Source organism: Vulpes vulpes, chromosome 11, assembly GCF_048418805.1.
Source record: "Vulpes vulpes isolate BD-2025 chromosome 11, VulVul3, whole genome shotgun sequence".
NCBI classification, from domain to species: domain Eukaryota; kingdom Metazoa; phylum Chordata; class Mammalia; order Carnivora; family Canidae; genus Vulpes; species Vulpes vulpes.
In genome coordinates, this window is record NC_132790.1 from 61,974,967 (window position 1) to 61,997,556 (window position 22,590).

A 22,590-nucleotide genomic window follows, 5' to 3' on the forward strand; every position below is an offset into this window, starting at 1 on the left:
TCATCAGGGACACTTTTGTTATTTGGGTTTTTTTTAATTTGTTAAAATGTATGTAACATTTCCCAATTACCCATTTTTAAAGTGTGTTATTCAGTGGCATTTGGTGCATTCAAATGTGTGTAAGCACCATCTATTTCTGGAACATTTCATCATCCCCAAAGGGAGCTTCCTACCTGTTAGCGCTCACTCCTGTTCTTCCCTCCTCTTACCCTCTGGCAACTACTGATCTGCTTTCTATCTCTATGGCTTTATGTGCTCTGGATATTTCATATAAATGGAGCCATATCATATGTAGTCTTTTGTGAGTGGCTTCTTTCACTTAGCATGATGTTTTGTAGCAGGTATCCTTTTTATGGACAAATAACATTCCGTTGTATCAATGTACTACATTTTCTCTGTCAGTTCATTGGTTGGTCAACATTGGGTTGTTTCCACCTTTTGGCTACTGGGAAGAAGAGGGTAGCTGTGGACAAGATTTTGTGTGAATACCCACTTTTAGTGCTTTTGGGTATAACCCCGGAGTGGAATTGCAGGGTCAGATCATGATTCTGTGTTTAACTTACTCAACAACTGCCACACTGTTTTCTAGAAGGGGCACCCTCAAGTATGATAGAGAGTGATACTAATACTAATACACAGGAACAGCAGGCATGAACTGGGGCTGTCTTGGGCAAGCCAAGACAAATGGGCACCCTTGCTCAGCCTACCCCTCCACCTGCTCCCTTCCCTTCCCTTCTGGCGTCAGCTACCATCCAGATGGTATGCTTGGTTCTTTTGTATGTTCTTCAACATCTGGTCCACGTGTATCGTTTCTTGCCCCTGAGGTGCTGAGGTCCCCAGGTCCCCAGTCTGAGAGAAAAGGAAATCCCTAATGCTGTGACTGTCGTTTATTTCTTAAAAAAAAAAAAGTGATGAAACATACATAACATAAAACTTATCATTTTAGCTATTTTAAGGGTATAGTTACCTCTCCAGTGTTGAGCAAGTACTGCAAGTACTGCAGTGTTGAGCAAGTACTGAAGGCAATACTTTCCTAGAACTTTGTCATTTTCCCCAGCTGCAACTCTGTACCCTCTAAACACCAACCGCCCATCCCCCCCATCCCTCAGCCTCAGGTCACCACCATTCTGCTCTCTATCCCCATGAATTTGCTACTCTAGGTACCTTACATAAGAGGAAGCATTCAGTGCTCGCCCCCTTAGCTGTGGCTTATTTCGTATAATGCCTTACAATGTCTTACTTTGTATAATGTCTTCAAGGTTCATCCATGTTGTAACATGTGCCAGAATATTCTTCCTGTTTAAGGCTGAATGATATGCTGCTCTGTGTATAGACTGCATTTCGATGTTCGTTCATTTATCCATGACCGCTTGGGTTGCTTCTGCCTTTTTAGCTGTTGTGAATAGTGCTGCTATGAACATGGATGTACAAGTATCTGTTCAAGTCTCTGCAGTCACTTCTGGATATATACCCAGATTTGAAATTGTTGTATCATAAGGTAGTTCTGTGTTTAACTCTTTTGAGGAAACTGGTTATGCATGTTTTTATCAGATGCACTGTAAACATGATTATGTATTTTGCACTTTAGATTTTTTTTTGGATTCCTTTCTTAGATTTAATCCTATATGTGAGGGTACTGGTTTGAGGGTCATGATACATTTTTTGGTTCTCCCAACATGCTGTCAAGCTGTTTACTGCCAGTGTTGTTCCAATTTATACCAGCTCCATCTGTCTAAACACTAATTCAGCTGTGAGCACTTTAATTGCAATCATCACATCGACCCTGGCTATTTTCTTTCTTTTTTTTTTTAAAGATTTTATTTATTCATGAGAATACACAGAGAGAGGAGAGAGAGAGAGACAGAGACTCAGGCACAGGGAAAAGCAGGCTCCTTGCAGGGAGCCCAATGTGGGACTTGATCCCAGGTCTCCAGGATCATGGCCTGGGCCAAAGGCGGTGCTAAACCGCTGAGTCACCTGGGTTGCCCTCCTGGCTATTTTCATGTAAAATTATTCCCCCGCCCTGGTAATTTAACAATTATAAAATATACACTTTTAAGAGAAATTATCAAGGAAATTAGAAGACCAAAGTAATTTTAAAAAATATTTTATTTATTTATTTATGAGAGAAACAGAGAGAGGCAGAGACATAGGCAGAGGGAGAAGCAGAAGCAGGATCCTCGCAGGGAGCCCTATGTGGGACTCATTGCCGAGACCCGGCATCACACCCTGAGCCTAAGGCAGATGCTGAACCACTGAGCCACTCAGGCATCCCAAGACCAAAGTATTTTTTGGGTTTATCGCGCGATAAAACATCCCAGTGGGTTGTAATGCTCCCTATTTTCTGTGCAGGTTTAGCTTTGGACTGAATTTATGCACATTAATTTTGCCTTTTAAAATAAATTTCTGTAGAGTTCAAGCTGTATGTCTCAGTATTAGAATCAATTCGACCTGTAATGTAGTATCATCTGCTTTTGTAGATTTTTTTTTTTTTTTTTTAGATTTTATTTATTTATTCGAGAAAGAGAGAACGTATGCACATGAGAGAGCAAGCAGGAGCACAGGAGCAGAGGGAGGGGTAGAGGGAGAGGGAAAGCAGTCTCCCCACTGAGCAGGGAGCCCTATGTGGATCCTGGGTTCATGAGCTGAGCTGGGCCAAAGGCTGATGCCCAACCAACTGAGTCACCCAGGCATCCCTGTAGATTTCTATACAAAGCCCATCAGAGGTCCTATTTCTGAAAAACTGGATTTGGTTCTGCCATTTTAGAAGGCTCCCCAGCAGGATCCGCCTCCTTTGCTTTGCCCTGCCACCTCTTGCCCTCTCTTCTTGCACAACAAAGAATATTTGCACAGCAAAGGTCAGTTGCACAAGATTGCCTAGTGTCCTGTCCTGTTGGAACTCCTGCTTGTGAACTTGTCCTCTTTCAGATCGGTAGTCTCTGCTACAGTGCTCCTGGCTGGTAGGTGTCCTCTAAGCTGGTGTTCACGTGTGATTATGTGGTAACTCAGAACCTGACACCCAGTGTATGTGGAATCTACCTCGTGTAATTGTTTATCCTTTTTCTTAGAAAGAGTTGCTTCTGCTGGCAGTTAGGGTCACAGCCATTGCTGACAACTCCCCAGTGCAGGTTTTTCTTTCTGGGGTTGGCCTTTTCTTTATGTTCCCGTATGGGTTTCTCTGTGTGGCCTTACCTCTCCTGTAGACCCATTTGCGCTGCTGCCAGCAAGGGAGCTGGCCCTCACTGGGGGAGAAGCAGGAGAGGAGGGGAAGGAGGACTCGTGTCTGTGCCTTCCGGGGCTGGAGTGTGAGCCACTGTGCCGCAGGGAGACAGCAGGGCCTCATGTCTGGACCCCCTACAACTTAGCCATGAGACCTCCTTGCTGCCTTGAACTTGGTAGGCCTTTCCCCTGTGTAAGGAGAATGAGGACGAGGATGTGCCCGCAGGGGGCCCACACTGGTTCTCATGGGAAGTCTAAGAATGGTCTTGTGTGCAAGTAGGGACAGGGTGGAGGTGTGGCCGGATGGAGCCTGCAGAGAGACCTCCTTGCCCTTGCATACTGTTTGAATGTTGAGCCACATGCCTTACTTAACTGATTTTGTTTTTAAAGAAAGCAGGTTCAGTTAGTCAAGACCACAAGGGGCTAAGTGTCAACTCTCAAATGTTGGTGTGCAAAAACCCCTTGTAGGGCTTGACTTAGAAGTCAGTTCCTGGATTGTACCACATAGATCCTGGTACAGGAAGTCTAGAGTGGAGCCTTGGGGGTCATCTAAAGGTCCCTCATAGAGAAGCCTGCCTGTTGGCAACATCACCCCCATGTACAATTCATGGGAGATTCCCTCCCTGGAGAGTCCTTGCCAGGACCCACTAGACTGGGAGTGAGCCATGTGTGAATTAGGGTTAGGAGGAAGTGGACTAGGATGTGGGGGGCCAGCACAGCCCCTTACTAGCAGACTCACTTGGGCTCCTCACATAATCTGAGACTTTGGTTTCCTTGTTTGTAAAATGTGTTCTTAATTCTCACCCTGCATGGACTGCTGGTTTGTGAGAATACGAATAGATGAAATTCTGGAATAGGTACACATGCTTTGCATCATTCAGCGCATGTTTATTGAGCACTTACTGTTTACCAGGCAGGGTGCTGCCTAAACAGCGAGGGATAGATCAACATTCAAGATGACACTGTCACTTTCTGAGGCCTCTCATGTGTCACAGACTTGTGTCTGTGGCTAGTTGCTCAGTAGGCACCACCTCAGCCTCTCTGAGGATAGTCTCCCCTTCCATTAGGTGAGGCAGTTGAGCCAGTAATTTTTAGCTCTAGTGGTCCCTTTGAGTTTGTGAAATCATAACTTTTGTGATGTAGAGCATAACTACTGATTTCCCTGAAGATGCTTAGGTAAGGCTCTTAACTGTGTGACCCTATAATAGGAATTTTCTAGAAAGACACCAATTACAAAGTATCAGGCATGTCTCTGGTACCAGTATGGCCTGTAAATCTTTGCATCTGCACTCTTTAATCTTAATAATTTCAAGAAAAATGAATTATTTCCAAGTCTGTACAAGTGGTTTACAAATGGCTGAGTAGAGAAAGGTCTCATCTTGTGCAGTTTTTAAAACATTGTTGTGGGTTTGCTGTCACTGCTGAGCATAATGATGGTAAGAGGCTTACCTCATCTCCAGAACTTCCCCAAGCACAGACCTGGGGTCACACTCCTCAGTCACCACTGATGTGGCCAAGTGGAAACATGGTGGGTAAAGAAATGGAATGGATTAGGGTAGGGGAGGCAAAAATAGAAAATAGATTAGTTTTTAGAATATGGCCAGTTTTGTTGAATTAAGGTTCCTTTACTTTTCCTTTGATCGTCACCTTTACTATAGTCTAGAACATTCTCCCAAGGCCTAGAGTGAGACACAAAGATGGGAAATCCCAGAGCACAAACAGGAGGCACACACACGTTTTAATGTGGCCCTTGGATGTTTACAAAATTCTAAGTGAGTATCTAACATTTAAAGTTCAAGAAATTTCATGTAAAAATGCAGATTCCTGTCCTCTCAGAAGAAATCAGCATATCTGGGGCCATGAGCACCTCCTGGGTGGAGCAGGATGTGATGTACTCACAGCCCTTGACCTGGCTGCTCAGACATGTTTAGGGCAGGGATAGAACTCTTCTGCAACCTCATGCCTTTGTTCAGTAGATGCAGAAACTGAGTTACAGACGGATGAAAATAGGACCTGCTGGGGTGAAAGGGAGAAGTTGGGGACAGAACCAGGCCTGGGGTCCCCTCCTTCAAGCTCTTGGAACAATGCTGCTGCCATAGTTGGGTCCCAGGCACCCTCCAGCAGGTGGCAGTCGTGCTGCTGGCTTGCCTCACTCACCGTCTGTCTCTTCCCTGACTTGACCCTGTGTTCCCCTGATTTTGCTACGTTCTTCTCATGAAGCTCTCCTCTTTATCCAGCACTATTCCCCCTCTCTTTTTGTTCTTTCTTCTTCCCTTGCTGTTGCCCCTGGATTTCCTGGAGCCTGGGTGAGTGTGTAGGTTGCTTCTCCCCTGCATCTGTGCAGTTCTCTCCTCTCCTGGGCCTAGCCTTCCAGCTTCAGTGCTGCAGGCAGGAGGCCCAGAAACTCCAGTGGAGCCACCCTCCCTCCCCGATCTGGGGGTGGCCACCACTCAGAGCATGTAAGTGCATGGTCCTTGGATACACTGATTTCTTCTGAGAGATCAAGGATCTGTGTCTTTACATGAGACTCCCTAATTTTAAAATGTCAGGCATTAATGCAGAGTTTCTGCCTCTGCTATAAAATGTTAAACATTATCTTGGGTGCCTGGCAAATTCCATGAAGCTGGCATGTCACCTGTGTATCAGAGGGGCCTCCTTCGAGCCCCTCTGTAGGAATGAGGATCTAGCCCAAGTCAGATGTGGAGTGGACATAGCTGCACCTATCACCCCAGACCTTCCAGATACCTAGCAGTCTCCAGCACCCTGCCCCACCTCCCAGGCAGCCCTAGATGTAGCCCTCATCCTCAGGTAGGAGGACCCACTCCAAAGCTTATGTCTTGGAGAAAGCCTAGGAGGGACTGGAGTTCTGAACAGGTGAAGAGACCCACTGTGGTTTGCTCCCAAAGTGGTGCCATAAGAATAGGGGGTATTGGATTGAGTCTGTGTTTGCTGAGTGACTGAGAGGATAATCACTTCCCCGTGGGACTTGCCTCCATGCTGAATGAAAGCCTAGGGGCAAGCCAGGAGGGGCACGAAAACACTTGGCACTAGATGGCGGCACCTCCCCTGTGCTGAAGGCTGGGCGTTGGTCCATCCTGGGGACACAGGGCTGACAGACAAGCCCTGCACCCACTGCTCATTTTTCCTTGCCTTTGTCCCCATTATTATTATTTTTTTTGTATTTATTTATGATAGTCACACAGAGAGAGAGAGAGAGAGAGGCAGAGACACAGGCAGAGGGAGAAGCAGGCTCCATGCACCGGGAGCCCGACGTGGGATTCGATCCCGGGTCTCCAGGATCGCGCCCTGGGCCAAAGGCAGGCGCTAAACCGCTGCGCCACCCAGGGATCCCCTGTCCCCATTATTTATCCAGCACTCAGCTAGCACTTACTGTTTGTTGCCCAGCTGGATGTAAAGGTGGCTAACTCAGTTCTTTCTCCTGAGGGGCTCATAGTTAGTGCAGAAGGGATTGCAGAAAACACTCATAACATTGTAGCAAAACACTCAATGTACCATGTACATAGCCACAGGACTGGAGTCCAGGAAAGCTTGAAATACAGGGTGACCTTTCAGTGGTATTTTGAGATGGAGTTTGCTGGGCAGTGAAGGGCTTTCTAGGCAGTGAGGACAGCTGGTATAAAAACCAAGATTTGTGAAAAAATATCTTTAGCAAATGGTGAGAAGTTGATGTGGCTTAACCAAAGAGGTCTTGGATAAAACAGCAGAGCCTGCACTTGATAAGAGAGGATGTTTTAACAGAGACTGAGATAATAGTGGCTTCCACAAGGTAGACCTTTCTTTCCCTCCTCAAAGTCCCAGGGGAAGGGTAGACTCCATCAGGTAGATGGTCCCAGGCACCCAGGGTTGCTTGGGTGTTGCCTTTACTTGTGTGATTTTTTTAAAAAATATTTTAAAAATATTTTTTATTTTTATTTTTTTAAGATTTTATTTATTCATCAGAGACACACACACACACACAGAGGGCAGAGTCACAGGCAGAGGGAGGAGCAGGCTCCATGCAGGGAGCCTGATGTGGGACTCGATCTCAGGTCTCCAGGATCATGCCCTGGGCTGAAGGCGGCGCTAAACCGCTGAGCCACCTGGGCTGCCCTACTTGTGTGATTGAAGATGGTTTCAGCACCAGCTACCTCTCTGTATGTGACAGCTGGAGAAGCCATGGCTTAGAAGCTCTGTTCACATCCTGTTACTGGACTTGGGGACATAACCTTACTGCAAGGGAAGATGGGAAATGTAGTTTTCGGCCAGTGGCCCTGTGCCTAGCCACACCTTGGGAATTCCATTACCAAAAGGAAGAAGCAGAAATTGGATATTGGGAAACCTCTGTCCCATCGGCTTCTATCTTAGGAAAGCGTGGGCTGAAACATGAAGCACTTTATAGAGAGCCAGGAGGTTTGTAAAGCAGGGCAGTACCATGTTTTTAAAAAGCATCCTCTTCCCACAGATGGCACCAGTGGCCGTGTGGCCAGCAACCACGGGGCTGTTGTAGTAACTCAGGAAGGAGGAGATCTACCCTGACTGCCTGGGTGAGCCTGGCCTTTTGATAGTTTGACAGGCTGGGCGTTAGTGCGTTCCCAGCTGTGGTTGCTGCACATCTGACTGAAGCCAAGGACCTGTTTGGGTCTGAGTTCAATCAGCAGGCTGATGCCCTTTATTTGAGGTTTATCTGAGGACATGTTTTTATAGCTTGTTAATAATGTAAGTTGTGGGGGGTGCACCTGAGTGGCTTAGTCAGTTAAGCATCCAACTCTTGGTTCTGGCTTAGGTCATGATCTCAGGGTCCTGGGATCAAGCCCCTGTCATCAGGTTTTGAGTTCTGCTTCTTCCTCTCCTCCCCTTTGCCCCTCTCGCCATGCTCTCTCTCTCAAATAAAGAAACTTAAAAAAATTGATGTGAGTTGGATCGGTGGAGAAATGATGACTGTCAAGAGTATAATGGGGTCCTTGCTTCCAGGTTGGGCCAAAAGTGCCCTTTTATACCATGAGCTTGAATAAGCTCCAGGAGAGGGGGCAGGGCCTTCCTGGTTCTGCAGACAAGTTACTTCACTTCCTGTGCTCTAGAAGAGAAAATCATTCTCCTGCCTGCCTCCCTCATTTGTCAGTGTGTTTAACTGCACATCCCTATCATGCTTGTGAAGCCATCTTCCTGCTGAGAACAGAACCTTCCTTATTAGAATATCCTGGGGATTCCCCAGTATTTCTTGTGTGCCTGCCTGGGAGACGGGTGGCAGAGGGGAAGGGTATAGATTTCAGACAGACAGTTGAGGCTTCTCAGGCAGGATCTGCCAAATAATACCTGCGTGGCCTTGACCAACAAGATATTCTACAGCTCCTGTGAATCTCTGCTTCCTCATCTGCAAAACAGAACAAATATAACCTGTCCCAGGTTGCTCAGAGGGTCAGAGAGTGCCCCGCAGGCTTGGGGCTTGCAACAGTGCAGGCATTCCTGGGGAATTCTTGAAGGTTCTCATGCTATGTTTATCCAACCTCAGGCCTGCGATATGTCTTCTCCGTGAGGCAAATGTGGTGCTCCCCTCCAAAGGAGGACCCCTGGGCCTTTGGTCCTGCAGCCCAGGTCAGGTTGAGGAATGCTCCCTGGGTCTCTGTAATCCTTCCCTATGTTCTGATTCTCTGGGCCTTTTAGGCAGCTGGAAACTTGCTGTGTTCATATGGCTGGTCCCATTATGGCAAAATCAAATACAGTGTTTTTTTTAAAAAGGCATTTTGGCTCAGTCTCACCTTTCAATATTTTATCTCACCTGTCATCACATGCTCTGAGCATAACAATCTCTCTTGGACATAAAGACCCACACTGTAAATAGGTTGCCCTTCAGCCCCGGAAATGTGGAAGGACAGGTCAAGTCTCAGAGTTTGAGCAGCTGCCAACGTGCTCAGAAGTGACATGGTATTCTTAGAAGGGACTTTTGTTTGAGATTGTTGCCTTCCCCACCACCAAAAGCAGAGACACCAGAAGATTCTAGCCTGTTGTGAGGGTGAGTCATGCAGGAATGTGTTGGTCCTCTGCCTGTTCTCCTAGGCATAGGCTGGCAATGTCTTTTGTGGAGCCAATCTGTGCTCAGTTAAGAGACGCCTCCAGTTGGGCGTGACCCCACGTCCCCTCAGTCACAAGGCTGCCATTTTATAATCACGAGGCATCCTTTCAAAATGAGCTTTGTGGGAACTTACTCGTCACTTGATTGTGAGGGGAGAAACCAATTGCTTAATTATGAGCCCATCTTGAGCCTCTTGGGTGGCGTTTTGTTGGTGGTGGGAGGTGAGAAGAAACACAAGACCTCTGTCTTGAGGTTGGGCTGTTGGCTCTGGCCTCCGGGAGGAGGCAACTTCTGTTCCCAGCAGACCTTTGCAAAGTGGCAGAGCAGCTCTGGTCTGCTTTTCAGCTGGCTGAAATGCCAGGAGCGCTCCCAGTGACATTTCCCCACACAACGCAGAGAATCCAAGTGTTCAGATGTTATCCCCCCTCCAGTCCCTAAAGCTCTAAGAAAAATTCTAAATGTCTTCACTTTGTACTTATTTTTCTTCTCTTTCCTTAGTGCTTGCAAAACCACACTGACTTCCTGAATTGAAATGTTCTGCAGTGAAGCTTTGCATATTAAGCTGAGCAAAAAGGGGTTGTGTGGGGGAAGAGGGGTGCAAGGGGGTGTGTGGGGAGCGAGAAGGAGATAAGGGGAGTCAGGTGCATTGAATGACAGGTGCATTCAGTGAGGTCTTGCTCAAAGGGAGGCACTTGGTCACTGAATGCTCCCTTTACCTGTGATTTGGTATTTTTTTGCCTGCCATGTAGCCTAAACCATGAAGGACAGAGGGATTTTGGTAAATCTCTGGCATAGCTGTTCTGGGCATGAGAGGCTCCGTATTCTACTTGAGTGTGAGCGGCTCTGTAGGCACTGCCTTGCTGCTTGCCTTTGCTTTGGTTCAGGCCAGGAGCAGTGAAGGGACTGATCTTCCCTGCTGTGCTGGCTTTGTTTCTCCAGTGAACCCCTGAACACCTGCCTGGGGCTCTTCCTACCGCCTCCCCTTCCAGCTAGCCACACCCTGGGATTCGCTCCCACTGTTTGCACCACTCACTTCCTCCGTGGGTGTTCAGACAGGGCCTCCCTCCTTTGATGCCACCTTCCACGTCCTCAGATGACTCATGACTGTGATCTCTCATCAGCACCTCTTCCTTACTTTACCTTGCCCATGTGTAGTTTCCTGGTTCTTGAGAGGATTTTCTCCTCCTGCCTCTCCCTGCACTTTGGAGAGGGACAGGAGTCTGAATCTCATGCTCTGCTCTCCACCTTGATCCTGGCCCCCGCCTTTGTTTACTACTTCAAGGCAAGGACACTGTGCAATAACCTTCTTAATTGCTCTTACTGCATTCTTCTTATCTTTCAAGTGATTTTTCTCATTGAAGGCTCATTCCTCGAATGAAAGACCCAGTTAACTCTCTCGTCCAGCCATGAGGACCACATCGATTTATTTATGGGTTCCCAAGACCTCCACTGCTCCCACCTGCCATTTACCATCATGAGTCATGAATACTGTCTGTGAACTGGCCCAGTATGGTGACTGATGTCAGAATTAGTGGAGAGATCATCAACGTGCATCCATTAGCATTTATTTACTTCACTGTTCTCAGGGGTAGAGAAGTTGTGGAAGACTGGTCTTGTCCTGGGTACATTTGCTGTGGTGGTGTGTTTACAGTTTAATTAAAAGGCCTCTGTTGTAGTGTGCTTTATATGGGTTGATGCACCTTCATAAGCATTATGGAGCATCTTTTGAGCACAGTCTAGGCCAGGACCTATGAGGGGTACGGTGATAGATTGAGAACAACTGCTGATGGAAATTTGCCATCTCACAGGGGAATGTGTTGGATACTAAAATACTCAGAAGATAGAATGTAACACTGCCAAAACACTGTATTAATATAGAAGGGAGGATGGGATCCCTGGGTGGCGCAGCGGTTTGGCGCCTGCCTTTGGCCCAGGGCGTGATCCTGGAGACCCGGGGATCGAATCCCACGTCGGGCTCCCGGTGCATGGAGCCTGCTTCTCCCTCTGCCTGTGTCTCTGCCTCTCTCTCTCTCTCTGTGGCTATCATAAATAAATAAAAATTTATAAAAAAAAATAATATAGAAGGGAGGAGAGAGGTTAATTCTGCATGACGTGCTCAAAACACCAACATTTCTGGGATGATCCAGCTCTGCCTTCAATGGAGGAACACTTGTTGCTTTAATGGGTGGAAGTCCCACAAGAATACAAGCACTGCAAGAGCAGGACCACGACTGTTGTGTTTACTGTTGCATCTCCTGTGTCTCTGGGACTCAGGATGTATTTGGGTGGATGAATGGAAAGAAATACAGGCCGATCCACAATTCGGGGAATTAAATGAAGGCAAAATCCCAGATGAAGGGATGGCTTGACTGGTTACAAGTAGCAGGAAGAAATTAGACATATTGGTGAAATTGTAACTGCTTTGGTTTACGCATCAAGTGATTGAAAGAGAATGGTCAGAGAAATAGTTGGGAAGAATGAGCCCAGAAAGCACACGAATTGTGGCTTTACTTCGAATGAAGTGGGCCGCTAAACGGTATAGAACTATTTCGGGTAGGTCTTGTAAGTTTCGAGAATGGATTTTAAATTGGCAGAAAAGATCTCTGATGTGGCCGTAGCTGGCCTCTCCATGCTGTGGGTAAGTAGCTGAAGATATCTGTTGAGGCCACAAGGCCAGTTAGCTGGCAGCAGCAGGGCCAAAACCATTTCTGGGCTCTCATTTCCCTATTTTCTTCTCTCCAGACGTGTGCAACAGCACCGATCTTCCGGAAGTCGAGATCATTAGCCTGCTGGAGGAGCAGCTGCCCCATTATAAGTTAAGAGCCGACACCATCTACGGTTATGACCACGACGACTGGCTCCATACACCCCTCATTTCTCCAGATGCCAACATTGACCTTACAACCGAGCAAATTGAAGAGACGCTGAAGTACTTCCGTGAGTAGTTCCTTTCGTTTGGTGAGGCACTGCAATGGCCCATGCTTCTTAGCTGTGGCCCTGCATGGGACCTTGTACTGGTTAGCAGGTCTTACAGCCTGCCATTCATGGAAGGGTGCTCCAGGAAACGTGGCTGTCGGGTTTAGTCTCACACATGGCCTTGATTTTGAGTGTTATGAATAGACATTTTAGTGTATTGGGGACCAAGTACGAAATTTCATTTGAACCAGTTTTCTCATAACTGTAGAGAAGAATTTGAAAATGCTCCCATTTCCCCCCTCTTACCAAAATACCATGTGAATCCTTAGAAACTCCCTGGGAAAGAGTTTGCATTTAAACCAAAGGTACTGGGAATTCTTGGCTGCTTAGTATTATTTATAGGACATAGCAAAACATGTATAACAAGGCTGACAATTTTTCTTCTTTTTTAAAAAATTGAAGTATAATTGATATATAACATTATTAATTTTAGATGTACAACATAATGATTTGATATTTGTCCATGTTATAGAATGCACCACCACAATAAGTCTTGTTAACATCTGTCCCCATACAGAGTTAGGAAAAAATTTTTTTCTCATGGGGAGAACTTTGGAGATCTGCTCTCTTAGCAGTTTTCAAATATGCAATACATAATATTAACTGTGGTCACCATGCTGTACATTTTATTCCCATGACATATTCATTTTATAACTGGAAGTTTGTACCTTTGACCCCCTTCATTTGTTTCTTCTACCTCCCCAACCTTCCTGCCTCTGGCAACCACCTATCTGTTTTCTATATCTGTGAACTTAGTTTTCCAAGGCTAATGATTTCCGTATGAAAGCCCACTAAGCTGGTTATTCAGGAAAATCAAAAGGCTGCTCCAGTGACAAACCAGTTCTGCCTTAGGCTGACACCTGGTAGGGTGAGCAGTACACTAGGTGGGTTCTCCCCCCCCCCCCCCCCCCCCCGCCACTTCCCAGTGTGTGAAACCTGATTTTGCAGATTTAGAAAACATGATAATTTTAAAATTTCATGCTAATGATGTTTCTGATGTTCATTCAAGAGGTGCCTTTGTAGAAATAATTTTACTCTTTAGAAATTCACTGCAGCCCTATGAGATGGATAGGACAGACCAGCTCTCCTTTGTCTTAAAACTTCTGACTTTAAAATTCCAGTCAGCTTTAGCCTAGTCTAAATTAGTGATGTCCCTTTGGAAGTGACATCATTTACATACCTGTGTATCATTATGTCACCTTTAAAAATAAAAAGTATAGCAATCTTCTACTTGATGGTAACATGGTTCAAAATGAGTTTATAACAGCAGTAAGTTTTCTGTAATTATTGCCTCAATACAGAATTATCTCCAGTGTTCTTAAATTTGGGAAATCACTTATAATAAATGAGTTGGAACTACAAGTTTCTCTTTTAGAAAGTATCTGGGGCTATTTTCACATTTTCTCTATTAGATGTTAATGAGGAAGGAATTTTGTTTAGACTGACCTGTGTTTTATACCTAAGACAAATCCTACAGTCTTTGTGAACACAGCAGATAATCCATTTCAACAGGAATAAAAATAGAGTAGTCCACACCAGGACAGATATGAAGCATGTTAGACTTGTACCAGTGTTCACATTGGAGCTTTAAAATTTCTGATGTGTCTGGTAGCATATAGGAAGCTCTTTGGCAGTCACTTTTGTTGACGCACGGTATCTGTTACACCAAGAGATGTGGTGTTGGGTAGAAAACTGTGTCCGGAGTCACGTCCTTGGCAGGTTCTGTATTTGGTTCCTTCAGACTGCTTCACGGTATAATTCACAGCAGAACTATTTTTTCAAAACTCCTCATGTGTTACTTAATCTTCCTTAAGAGATTGTGTGATTCTGTTGGACCCTGCTTGGCTGTTTCTGTCACCGGAGGCTCCTGGATCCCTTCTCATACACAGATTAACCACTTACATTCACAGCATAGTGGGAACCATCCACAGGGAGTACTTCACTGTTTTTGTAGAATTTTCCTATGAATTGCTCCTTTCATCCCTGTGAAATGTCTGCAGTTTGGGCAGGGCTGGTTTGATTCTCAAGGAAGTAGAAGCATAGTATTTATTCCATAGTACTGATCTCCCATCTTTTCAAATACTTGCAGCAGCAGACTTGAACAGACACTGTGGCTTATTTCTGTTTGTTCTGTTTTTATTTATTTATTTTTAAGATCCTATCTATCTATCTATCTATCTATCATCTATCTATCATCTATCTCTATCTATCTATCATCTATCTATCAATCATCTATCTATCATCTCTATCTATCTATCTATCTATCTATCTATCTATCATCTATCATCTATCTCTATCTATCTATCTATCTATCTATCATCTATCATCTATCTATCTATCTATCTCTATTATCTATCTATTTTAGAGAAAGAGGATGTGTGCAGGAGAGCGTGTGTGCAGGTGGGGGGTAGGGGCAAGGGAGAGAGAGAATCCCAAGCAGACTCCCTGCTGTGTGTAGAGCCTGAACTGGGGGCTTGATCGCAGTTGATCCCAGGACCCCTGTGATCATGACTTGAGCTGAAATCAAGAATGGAACACTCTTAACCAACTGAGTCACCTAGGTGCCCCAGTTACATATTTAAGGGAGGGAGAAAAAAAATATGATGGATTTGGCAGTGAATAAAACAAATTATACTAAGATTAGAAGAAACAAAGTAAATGCTGAGCAGAGGTTCTAAAGGTTCTTAGAGCATAGTTTGCCCCAAGTCTGACCTTAATTCTGTGTTTTCTTCTGTGATACTTACACTTAGAGCAAAGTAGGTATTTGCTAACTTGATTAAATGAATGATCAGGGTTAGCTCTTACATATAGCACACTCCTCAGCAGGGATTTCAAACTGAGGTCCTAGGACCCCCAAAAAGTCTGTAGAGGGAAATTGGGGATTCTGTGAAGTTCTAAAGGAATGAAACGATGTCTTTATTTTCACTAACTTCTAACTGAAATGCAGCATTTCCTGTCACTGTGAAGATAGAAAACAAAGCATGGTGGTATTAGCAGGACCTGTGACTTTTTCACCAATAGAAATCAAGATTTTCATGTCATGTTGCAGTGGAAACAGATACTTTGAAATACCACCTTTACTCATCACTGCTTTGAAATTACATTCATTATTAAGCATGCCGATAGCCCTTGCTATCTAATACATTGATAATGAAGCTCTTATAGCACAGACTTTTTGCAAGTTTTAATAACTACATTGTAATACAATTGGTTTCCTTTTGTAGTCCTTTGTATTTTATGTTATGTTTTCAACTGTTTATTCTTTTTTTAAAAATTTTATTTATTTATTCATGAGAGACACAGAGACACAGGCAGAGAGAGGAGGAGGCTCCTTGCAGGGAGCCCAATGTGGGACTCCATCCCAGGTCTCCAGGATCATGCCCCGGGCCGAAGGTGGCACTAAACCGCTGAGCCACCCGGGCTGCCTTCAACTCTTTCTTCTAAGGAGGGGTGCGTGAGCCTTGCCAAGCTGGCTGAGAGGTCAGTGGAAAGCACAGATCAGGGGCCCTGCTCTGTGCATGGTGTCCTCTTTGGGTTTCATTGTTTGTTTATACGTGCGTAACTAGGAGATGCTCTGGCCACGACACAGTGACTCACCTGTGTGTGTTAAATCAGTTGTGAGGTGTGTGAGAAGATAACAGAGCTGTTTCCTCTTAGGTTTATTTTCTTATCAGTTAGGGCAGTGGTTCTCTGTTATGGGTGGGAGTGGGGAGAAGAGACCCTAGAGATTTTGATAATGGGAGATGAGGTAAAACTCAGCCCTCTTCCTTACAGGCCGTCCCTCAGAGTAGAGAAATTACACTTTGCCTTTTAAATCTGGCCCTTATCTGGCTTGTTGTTTTTGTTTGTTTTGTTTTTTAGTATATGTACTGCCAAAGTGAGTACTTTTATTTTTTAATTTTCAGTAGCCTCTGTGCCTAATGTGGGGCTTGAGCCCCCAACCCCGAGATTAGGAGTCATATGCTTTGCCCATTGAGCCAGCCAGGTGTTCCTCACCTGGCTTGTTAAGAAGAGGTGTCTAACTTTTTGGGGGGTCTACCTTTACCAGGTGGTAGAATGACCCTTTCAGGCAAATATTTAACAGGTTGATTTTTTGACTCCTGGGGAGTGTGAGAAACACAGAACATGCAAATGATTCACACAGCAAACGTACCCATAGATAGGGGACATTTAGGACTAAGTGGTCTAGGAGGAAGAAAGAACAGTCAACAAGTAGCCCTTGCCGGTATCAGGCACTGCTCCTAATTCCTTACATGTATCTCATTCAGTTCTCACAGTGACCTCTGGGAGAGAGTCTTGCTGTCCCCATCCTGCAGGTGAGGACACTGAGGCACAGGGAAGTTAAGACGCTTGCCCAAGGTCACACAGCTAGCACAGTGGGGTGCTGAATTTCAAATCTATGTTGTCTGGTTTGACTGCATGCTTTACTTTCTCAGAAGAGCAAAATGAGAAAACCATTTAAGAATAAAGCTTACTTGGAAAACATGATACAAAGAGCAAACCCTCAGTTTGTATCAGGAACTATTTATTTATAAAATGTGTGTCCCACATATTCAAAATTCAACTTTTTTTTTTCCCCATAAAGGTCGGCGTCCCAAGCAACAATCAGCCAGATATAATTTAATTTCAACTTGAGGTTTCCTCCCTTCTTCCCTGTGGTTTTGTCTCTGTCCTGTGGTCTGGAGGTCATGCTTCCCCATCTCTGGTAGAAATGACTTGTGGGTGCTGTGGACCTTTCTTGCCACACAGCATTCTGCAGACACCAGACATGAAGGCAGCTGTGTTGGTGCCAGGTGGCTGTGGTCCTCATTTCCAGGGCCTGCTCTCTGTAACTTTTTTTTTTTTTAAGATTTATTTATTTATTTATTCATGAGAGACATATAGAGAGGGGAGGCGGTGGGGGGGGGGGAGAGAGAGAGAGAGAGAGAGAGAGAGAGAGAGAGAGAGAGAAGAGGAGAAGCAGGCTCCTCTCAGGGAGCCCGATGTGGGACTTGATCCCGGATTCCGGATGATCAACCTCTGAGCCACCCAGGCGTCCCTCTCTGTATCTCTTTGGTTAAGGAGACAACTCGGTCAAAAGAAAAGAAATCTCTTTATGTCTCAAGTGCATAGGATTCTCTGGCCATTTCACCTCTGACTTTACCTGGAATAATCTTTTTTCCTGAGGAGAAGAGAAGGTCATAAGGCAAATAAGAGTTTCAAGACATTGTTCTATTGTTTACTTTTGCTGTAAAGTTTCTTAATCAGCCAACAAGTATTTACTGAGCGCCTGGTATGCACCTGTAATCCTTTGTGAGCTTGACTTGTTTGAGTTCCAGCTGAGGTTTTCTGGCTAAGGAAGTGAAAACATCTCTTGGATTATTGATTTTCTTCCCTTACCTAAGCAGAGACTTTGCCACTGGCTCGGGCTAACCCAGGAAGCCCTCAAGGCCTCTGCTGGCATCCTGCACGGGGTGGCTTGCCTTGCTTATGCGGGAGAAGCCAATAGAGTCCGGGGACTTCCACATTCAACCAGGTCCCTGTGCCATTTTAATTTTTTGTTTTTTTAAGATTTGTCTATTTATTTATTCATGATAGAGAGAGAGGCAGGCAGAGACACAGGAGGAGGGAGAAGTAGGCTTCATGCCGGAGGCGACGTGAGACTCGATCCCGGGACTCCAGGATCGCGCCCTGGGCCAAAGGCAGGCGCTAAACTGCTGAGCCACCCAGGGATCCCCCATTTTAATTTTTTAAAGTTTAACTTAAACAAACAAAAAATTCACAACCATTGCTGGAGCACCCAAGGCCTATGGCAAAGTGGCTCGTCCCTAAGGTCATGCATGGTGTCTGCCTTGTGTGGGCTAGGGGTCGTGTGTGGGTCCCCCTACTCCGCCGCCCGGTGCTCTGGGGTTGTGTCCGTGGAGGAGTGAGTGCAACCCACAGTCAATATCATACACATTTCCACGCATTTCCACTGTATCATTCACTTGTGTCCACACGGTCCCAGGCGTCATGAGTGTTTGTACAAGCCTATGTGTCACGCTTTACCATCTTAGGACTTGTTGCGGGTCAGCAGGGAGTCTGCTCGGGGACGAGCCATGAAGGCCCAGAGCATCTGCAGGGGTCTCACTGGCCAGAGCGTGGGCTGGCCCTGGATGTCCTGGTGCTCCTGGAGCAGGGCTGACGTAGCAACCGCTCCTTTCTGGACACTTGCCCTCCTGTCTTTCAGGCCGGTCCTTCCAAACTCTCTCACTGGGTTTTTCTCTTTTTCTGAGCTAAATCAGTGGTTGTGTCGATCCTGATGAACTGAGAGAGCTTTTAAAAATAAGCCCTTTTTGAAATGGTATTTAAGCCCGTAATTCAAATGTCCAGGTAAGTTGATGTGCTGCTGTAAATGTCAGGACGCCCAGCCTGCATCTCCCTGTGTGCTCCCCTCCCAAGGCTTAAGTACCAGCTACATGCTAGCTACTCCCAAATTTCTGTCCAGTTCTGATTCCCCTTTCCCACCTTCCCTTCCCAGCTCCAGGCTCCCATATGTAGTCATTAATTTAGCACATCCACTGTCAATATTGCCCCCCCTCCTTACACATTTGTCTTGATAAATGTGACATAATTTCCCCCATTTCTGCATCCTGCTGGCTGTTAGCCAGCTCTGTTAATTCTTCTTGCGTGTGTATCTCAGATCCCTCCTCTGACCCTGCTGCCACTATCATGGGTGAAGCCAGTGCCATCCCATTCCTGGGCTGCTGAAACTTTACTTTTCTACTACTCTCTTTTATATCAGCAGCCCGGCTGGCCTTGTCTCGAGATCCACTCAGGTTATGCTGCTACTTTGCTTCTCACTGCTCTTTCAATAAAAGGCAGAGTCTTCTAGGACCCTGTGACTTGGCTCTTGGCCTCTCTCCAGCCAGCCTCATTGCACCTTCTTAACCTCGTACCAGCCCCACTGTGGACACGCCAAGCTTGCCTCACAGAGGCTCCCTCTGAACCCCCTCCTCTTTCTTTCCTGTTCTCTCATTCTCAGCACCAATGTGCCCTCTTCAGAGTAGCCTTCCTCCCGAAGCCTTCCTTGAGCACCAATCTGTGATGTCCCTCCCCATTCCTTTCTGCTGCCTTCATGGTTCTCATCTCCCTGTTTGCTTACATTGTGATAATGCAAACAATAATAATACAGAGTCACCTTTATGGAGTGCTTCCTGTTTGCTGAGCTTGTGCTAAACGCTTTACCTTCATGAGTCCATTAGGACACACACACTGGATTGTGATCCCCTCTTTGTTAAATGATTTTTTTCAGGTACAATGCACTGGTGTATCCAAACTGGATTGGCTATTTAATCCTTAATTTAGTCTTTAAAGTATTAAACTTAACTTTCATAGAAACAGCTCTTTTTTGGTGTTATTCATGAAATGATAAATGTAATTGCGTGATTACATTAGCAAGCAAAACAGAAATGAACAGGTTTGGGAACAAACACCCATGACAATTGGTAGGGAAAGAGCGTGATTTCTAAGAGCCCATATGCCCAGGCTCGAGAGACAGTGGCTGGCTGGCGGGCAGTGGCAGCAGGCAGTGGACTTTCTGGGGGCCACAGGCCCTTATTTTGGCTACAGGTCAACTAGGAGTTGGGAATAGAGAAGCTTATAGCACATCCCTTCTTTCTAGCCAAGACAAGAAGTCTCCTCATCACGAGATGTGGTCTTTGAAGTGTTCATGTTGGAGGGGTACCCAGGTGAAGATCAAATAGGAAACATCCTGATTTAAGTATTTCCCACTGGAACTTTTATTTATAATGTGTATCTGTGAGCAGCTGAATTGTGCCTGGCAATGTAGTTCTGCCTCCCTTCAGACCTGCCATCTCTGGTTTGGTTTGTTACTTTTCATTTTTGGTAAAAATCTCTTTTCTCCTTCCTCTGCTTAACAGTGGATGCTTGTCAGTCTTTTTTCTTAGGTTCTCCTGCCTCCCCCCACCATCCTTTGCTTTGGTCATTGTGTCTCTGGAGGCGGTGTCTACATCTCTCTCTCTACCCACAGGATGGAGTCTCACATAAGCTGAACACAAGTTTGTCATCTTCACGCCTGCCTTTCTTACCAGCTGCCTGACTTCCGCGGAGACCCCAGGCACTTGGCAGCAGCCCATGCCTCGTCCCATCCGTTGTGTCCTCAGAGGCACCCATTGCCTTGAGAGATAGTGTCCACTTCTGATTTTCAGGGTAGAGGAAGCAGGGATGCTTGTCACTGTTTGACAGAATCATGGAGCCCACTCCATGTCTCATCTTTTAGCATCTGGCTGTGTAGTGAACATAAATGGCCTCTAAAGGGAGTGAGATTTTAAAAATAATACATAAAAGTACATAAAAGTGTGCTAATTGTAGATAATTTAGCAAAAATTAGGACAAAAAGATGACTAACAGCCTTAGCAACCACTTCTCAATTTTTGTTGAGATATTTTTAGTGGATTTTTTTCCTCCCACAAATATTTTACATATCTGGGAACATAATGCTTTTTTAGTTAATTGTGTATGTTGACCATTTCCCCATGCGTTAAAATTCTTGAAAAACACAATTTTCATTGTTGCTTAATATACTATCATTTATATCTAATCATTTATCTGTTATTGGGAATCTGGGCTGTTTCTAATTTTTTCTCAGATGACATGCCAGCGAACGCCCTTCTACATCAGTATGTGTACACCCCACTCATGATTTCCTTAAAGTGTGCTTTTAGAAATTTACTCAACTTGAGAATGTGGTGATTTTTATGTTTCTTTGAACTATGTTATTACTCACTCTTAGATTAAATGTTAACTTACCGCAACAGAAGCAGCCCATTCTTGGTGAGCAGACACTAAGTCATGAAGTCATTGGGAACCCTGAGGAATACATGTTGAGTGAGTGAATGAGTAGGGCACCATTCCATAAGGTTCTAAGAGTTCATAAACTTCCTGATGTTTTTTTGCTCACCGAGAATGGTCGGTAGAGATCCAGAGATTTGGTGGATGCCTCATTCTTTGGATTCAGAATTCTTTTTGTGTTTCATCTCTAATTTCTGTTGGATGGTTTCTACGTGGTGATGGTTAATGATAAATGGAAAGGACATCCATCAGGTGTCTATCACATTCTGGGCACTCTGAGTCCCTCTGTAGTGCTCAGAGGGGGAGACTGTCCATTTTGAAAGTGAGGAGGCTGAGGTTCAGAGGAGACCCTCCAGTGTCAGCCCAGGGTCACACAGGATGGGCAAGAAGCAGGGTCTGAGCCCAGCTAGACCAAGCCCATTCTCTTCCACAGTACGATATCCACAGGGTAGCCCACGCCTTACTATCTAGGGTTTGAAAAGGTCTTCTGTGCTTTTGCGGTGCTTAAGTGGAGAGCATTTCATCTGTCCCCAGCTCTGACTTATGATCTTCTCATCTTCAACTCTGTCTTTTTATTTCTAAGGCATCAGGCTGGGCAGTACTCAGATGTACTTTGCCTGAAAACACTGCTTTTGGTCTTTAAGAAGACTGGAAAAAGTCCGTTGTATGTTTTCTTGTAAGACACCTGAGGAAGAATGTCTTAGCCTTTTCTTGGCTTGTACAGGTGGTTACCCATTAATGAATGTTTAGAAAATGACAATAATAGGTAAAGGCCTGAAGAAAATGATGGAAGTAGACAATTGTGTGTGTGTGTGTATTTTTTTAATTCAAAGTGTTATCATGGGATCACCTTAGAATTTTCACCAAGGACAGCTTAATGAAGGAACAATCATGCATGTTATCTATAGAAGTTTAGCTAGAATTGAGAGGTGCAGCTTATCTGTGTGGGGTAGTGATGTCTATTTAGGGTTTAGGTAGCCTTCCTATATGGTAAAGGTTTTCTTTTTCTGAGTGGTTCTTTTTTTTAAATATTTTATTTAAATTCAGTTTGCCAACATATAGTACAACACCCAATGCTCATCACATCACATGCCCTCCTTAGTGCCTGTCACCCAGTTGTTACCCCATCCCCCACCCACCTCCCCTTCCGAAACCCTTTGTTCCCCAGAGTTAGAAGTCTGTCATGGTTTGTCTTCCTCTCTATTTTTTCCCCACTCCGTTACCCTCCTATCCCTTATGATTCCTTTCACTTTTTCTTGTATTCCACATATGTGTGAAACCATATGATGATTGTCTTTATTTGATTGACTTCTTTCAGTTAGCATAATACTCTCCAGTTCCATCTACGTCGAAGTAAATGGTAGGTTCATCTTTTCTGATGGCTGAATAATATTCCATAATATATATATATATCGCATCTTCTTTATCCATTCATCTGTTGAAGGACATCATTCTGAGAGGTTCTTAGAGAAGAAAAGTCGTGAGAGACCCAG

The 22,590-nt window shown here is 45.0% G+C and overlaps 1 protein-coding gene across 12 annotated transcripts in view; it reads left to right on the forward strand.

The window, feature by feature from the left end:
- Window positions 1-22,590, forward strand: part of TRAK1 (trafficking kinesin protein 1) — a 183,427-nt gene that overhangs the window by 83,329 nt on the left and 77,508 nt on the right. For all 12 annotated transcript variants that reach the window (XM_072726559.1, XM_072726567.1, XM_072726557.1 and 9 more), the window contains one exon: window positions 12,032-12,226. Coding sequence is in view for 5 of the 12 variants with exons in the window: in XM_026000944.2 (XP_025856729.2) it covers window positions 12,032-12,226 (195 nt within the window). In the remaining 7 variants the exon portion in view is untranslated. The remainder of the gene's footprint in view (window positions 1-12,031; window positions 12,227-22,590) is intronic.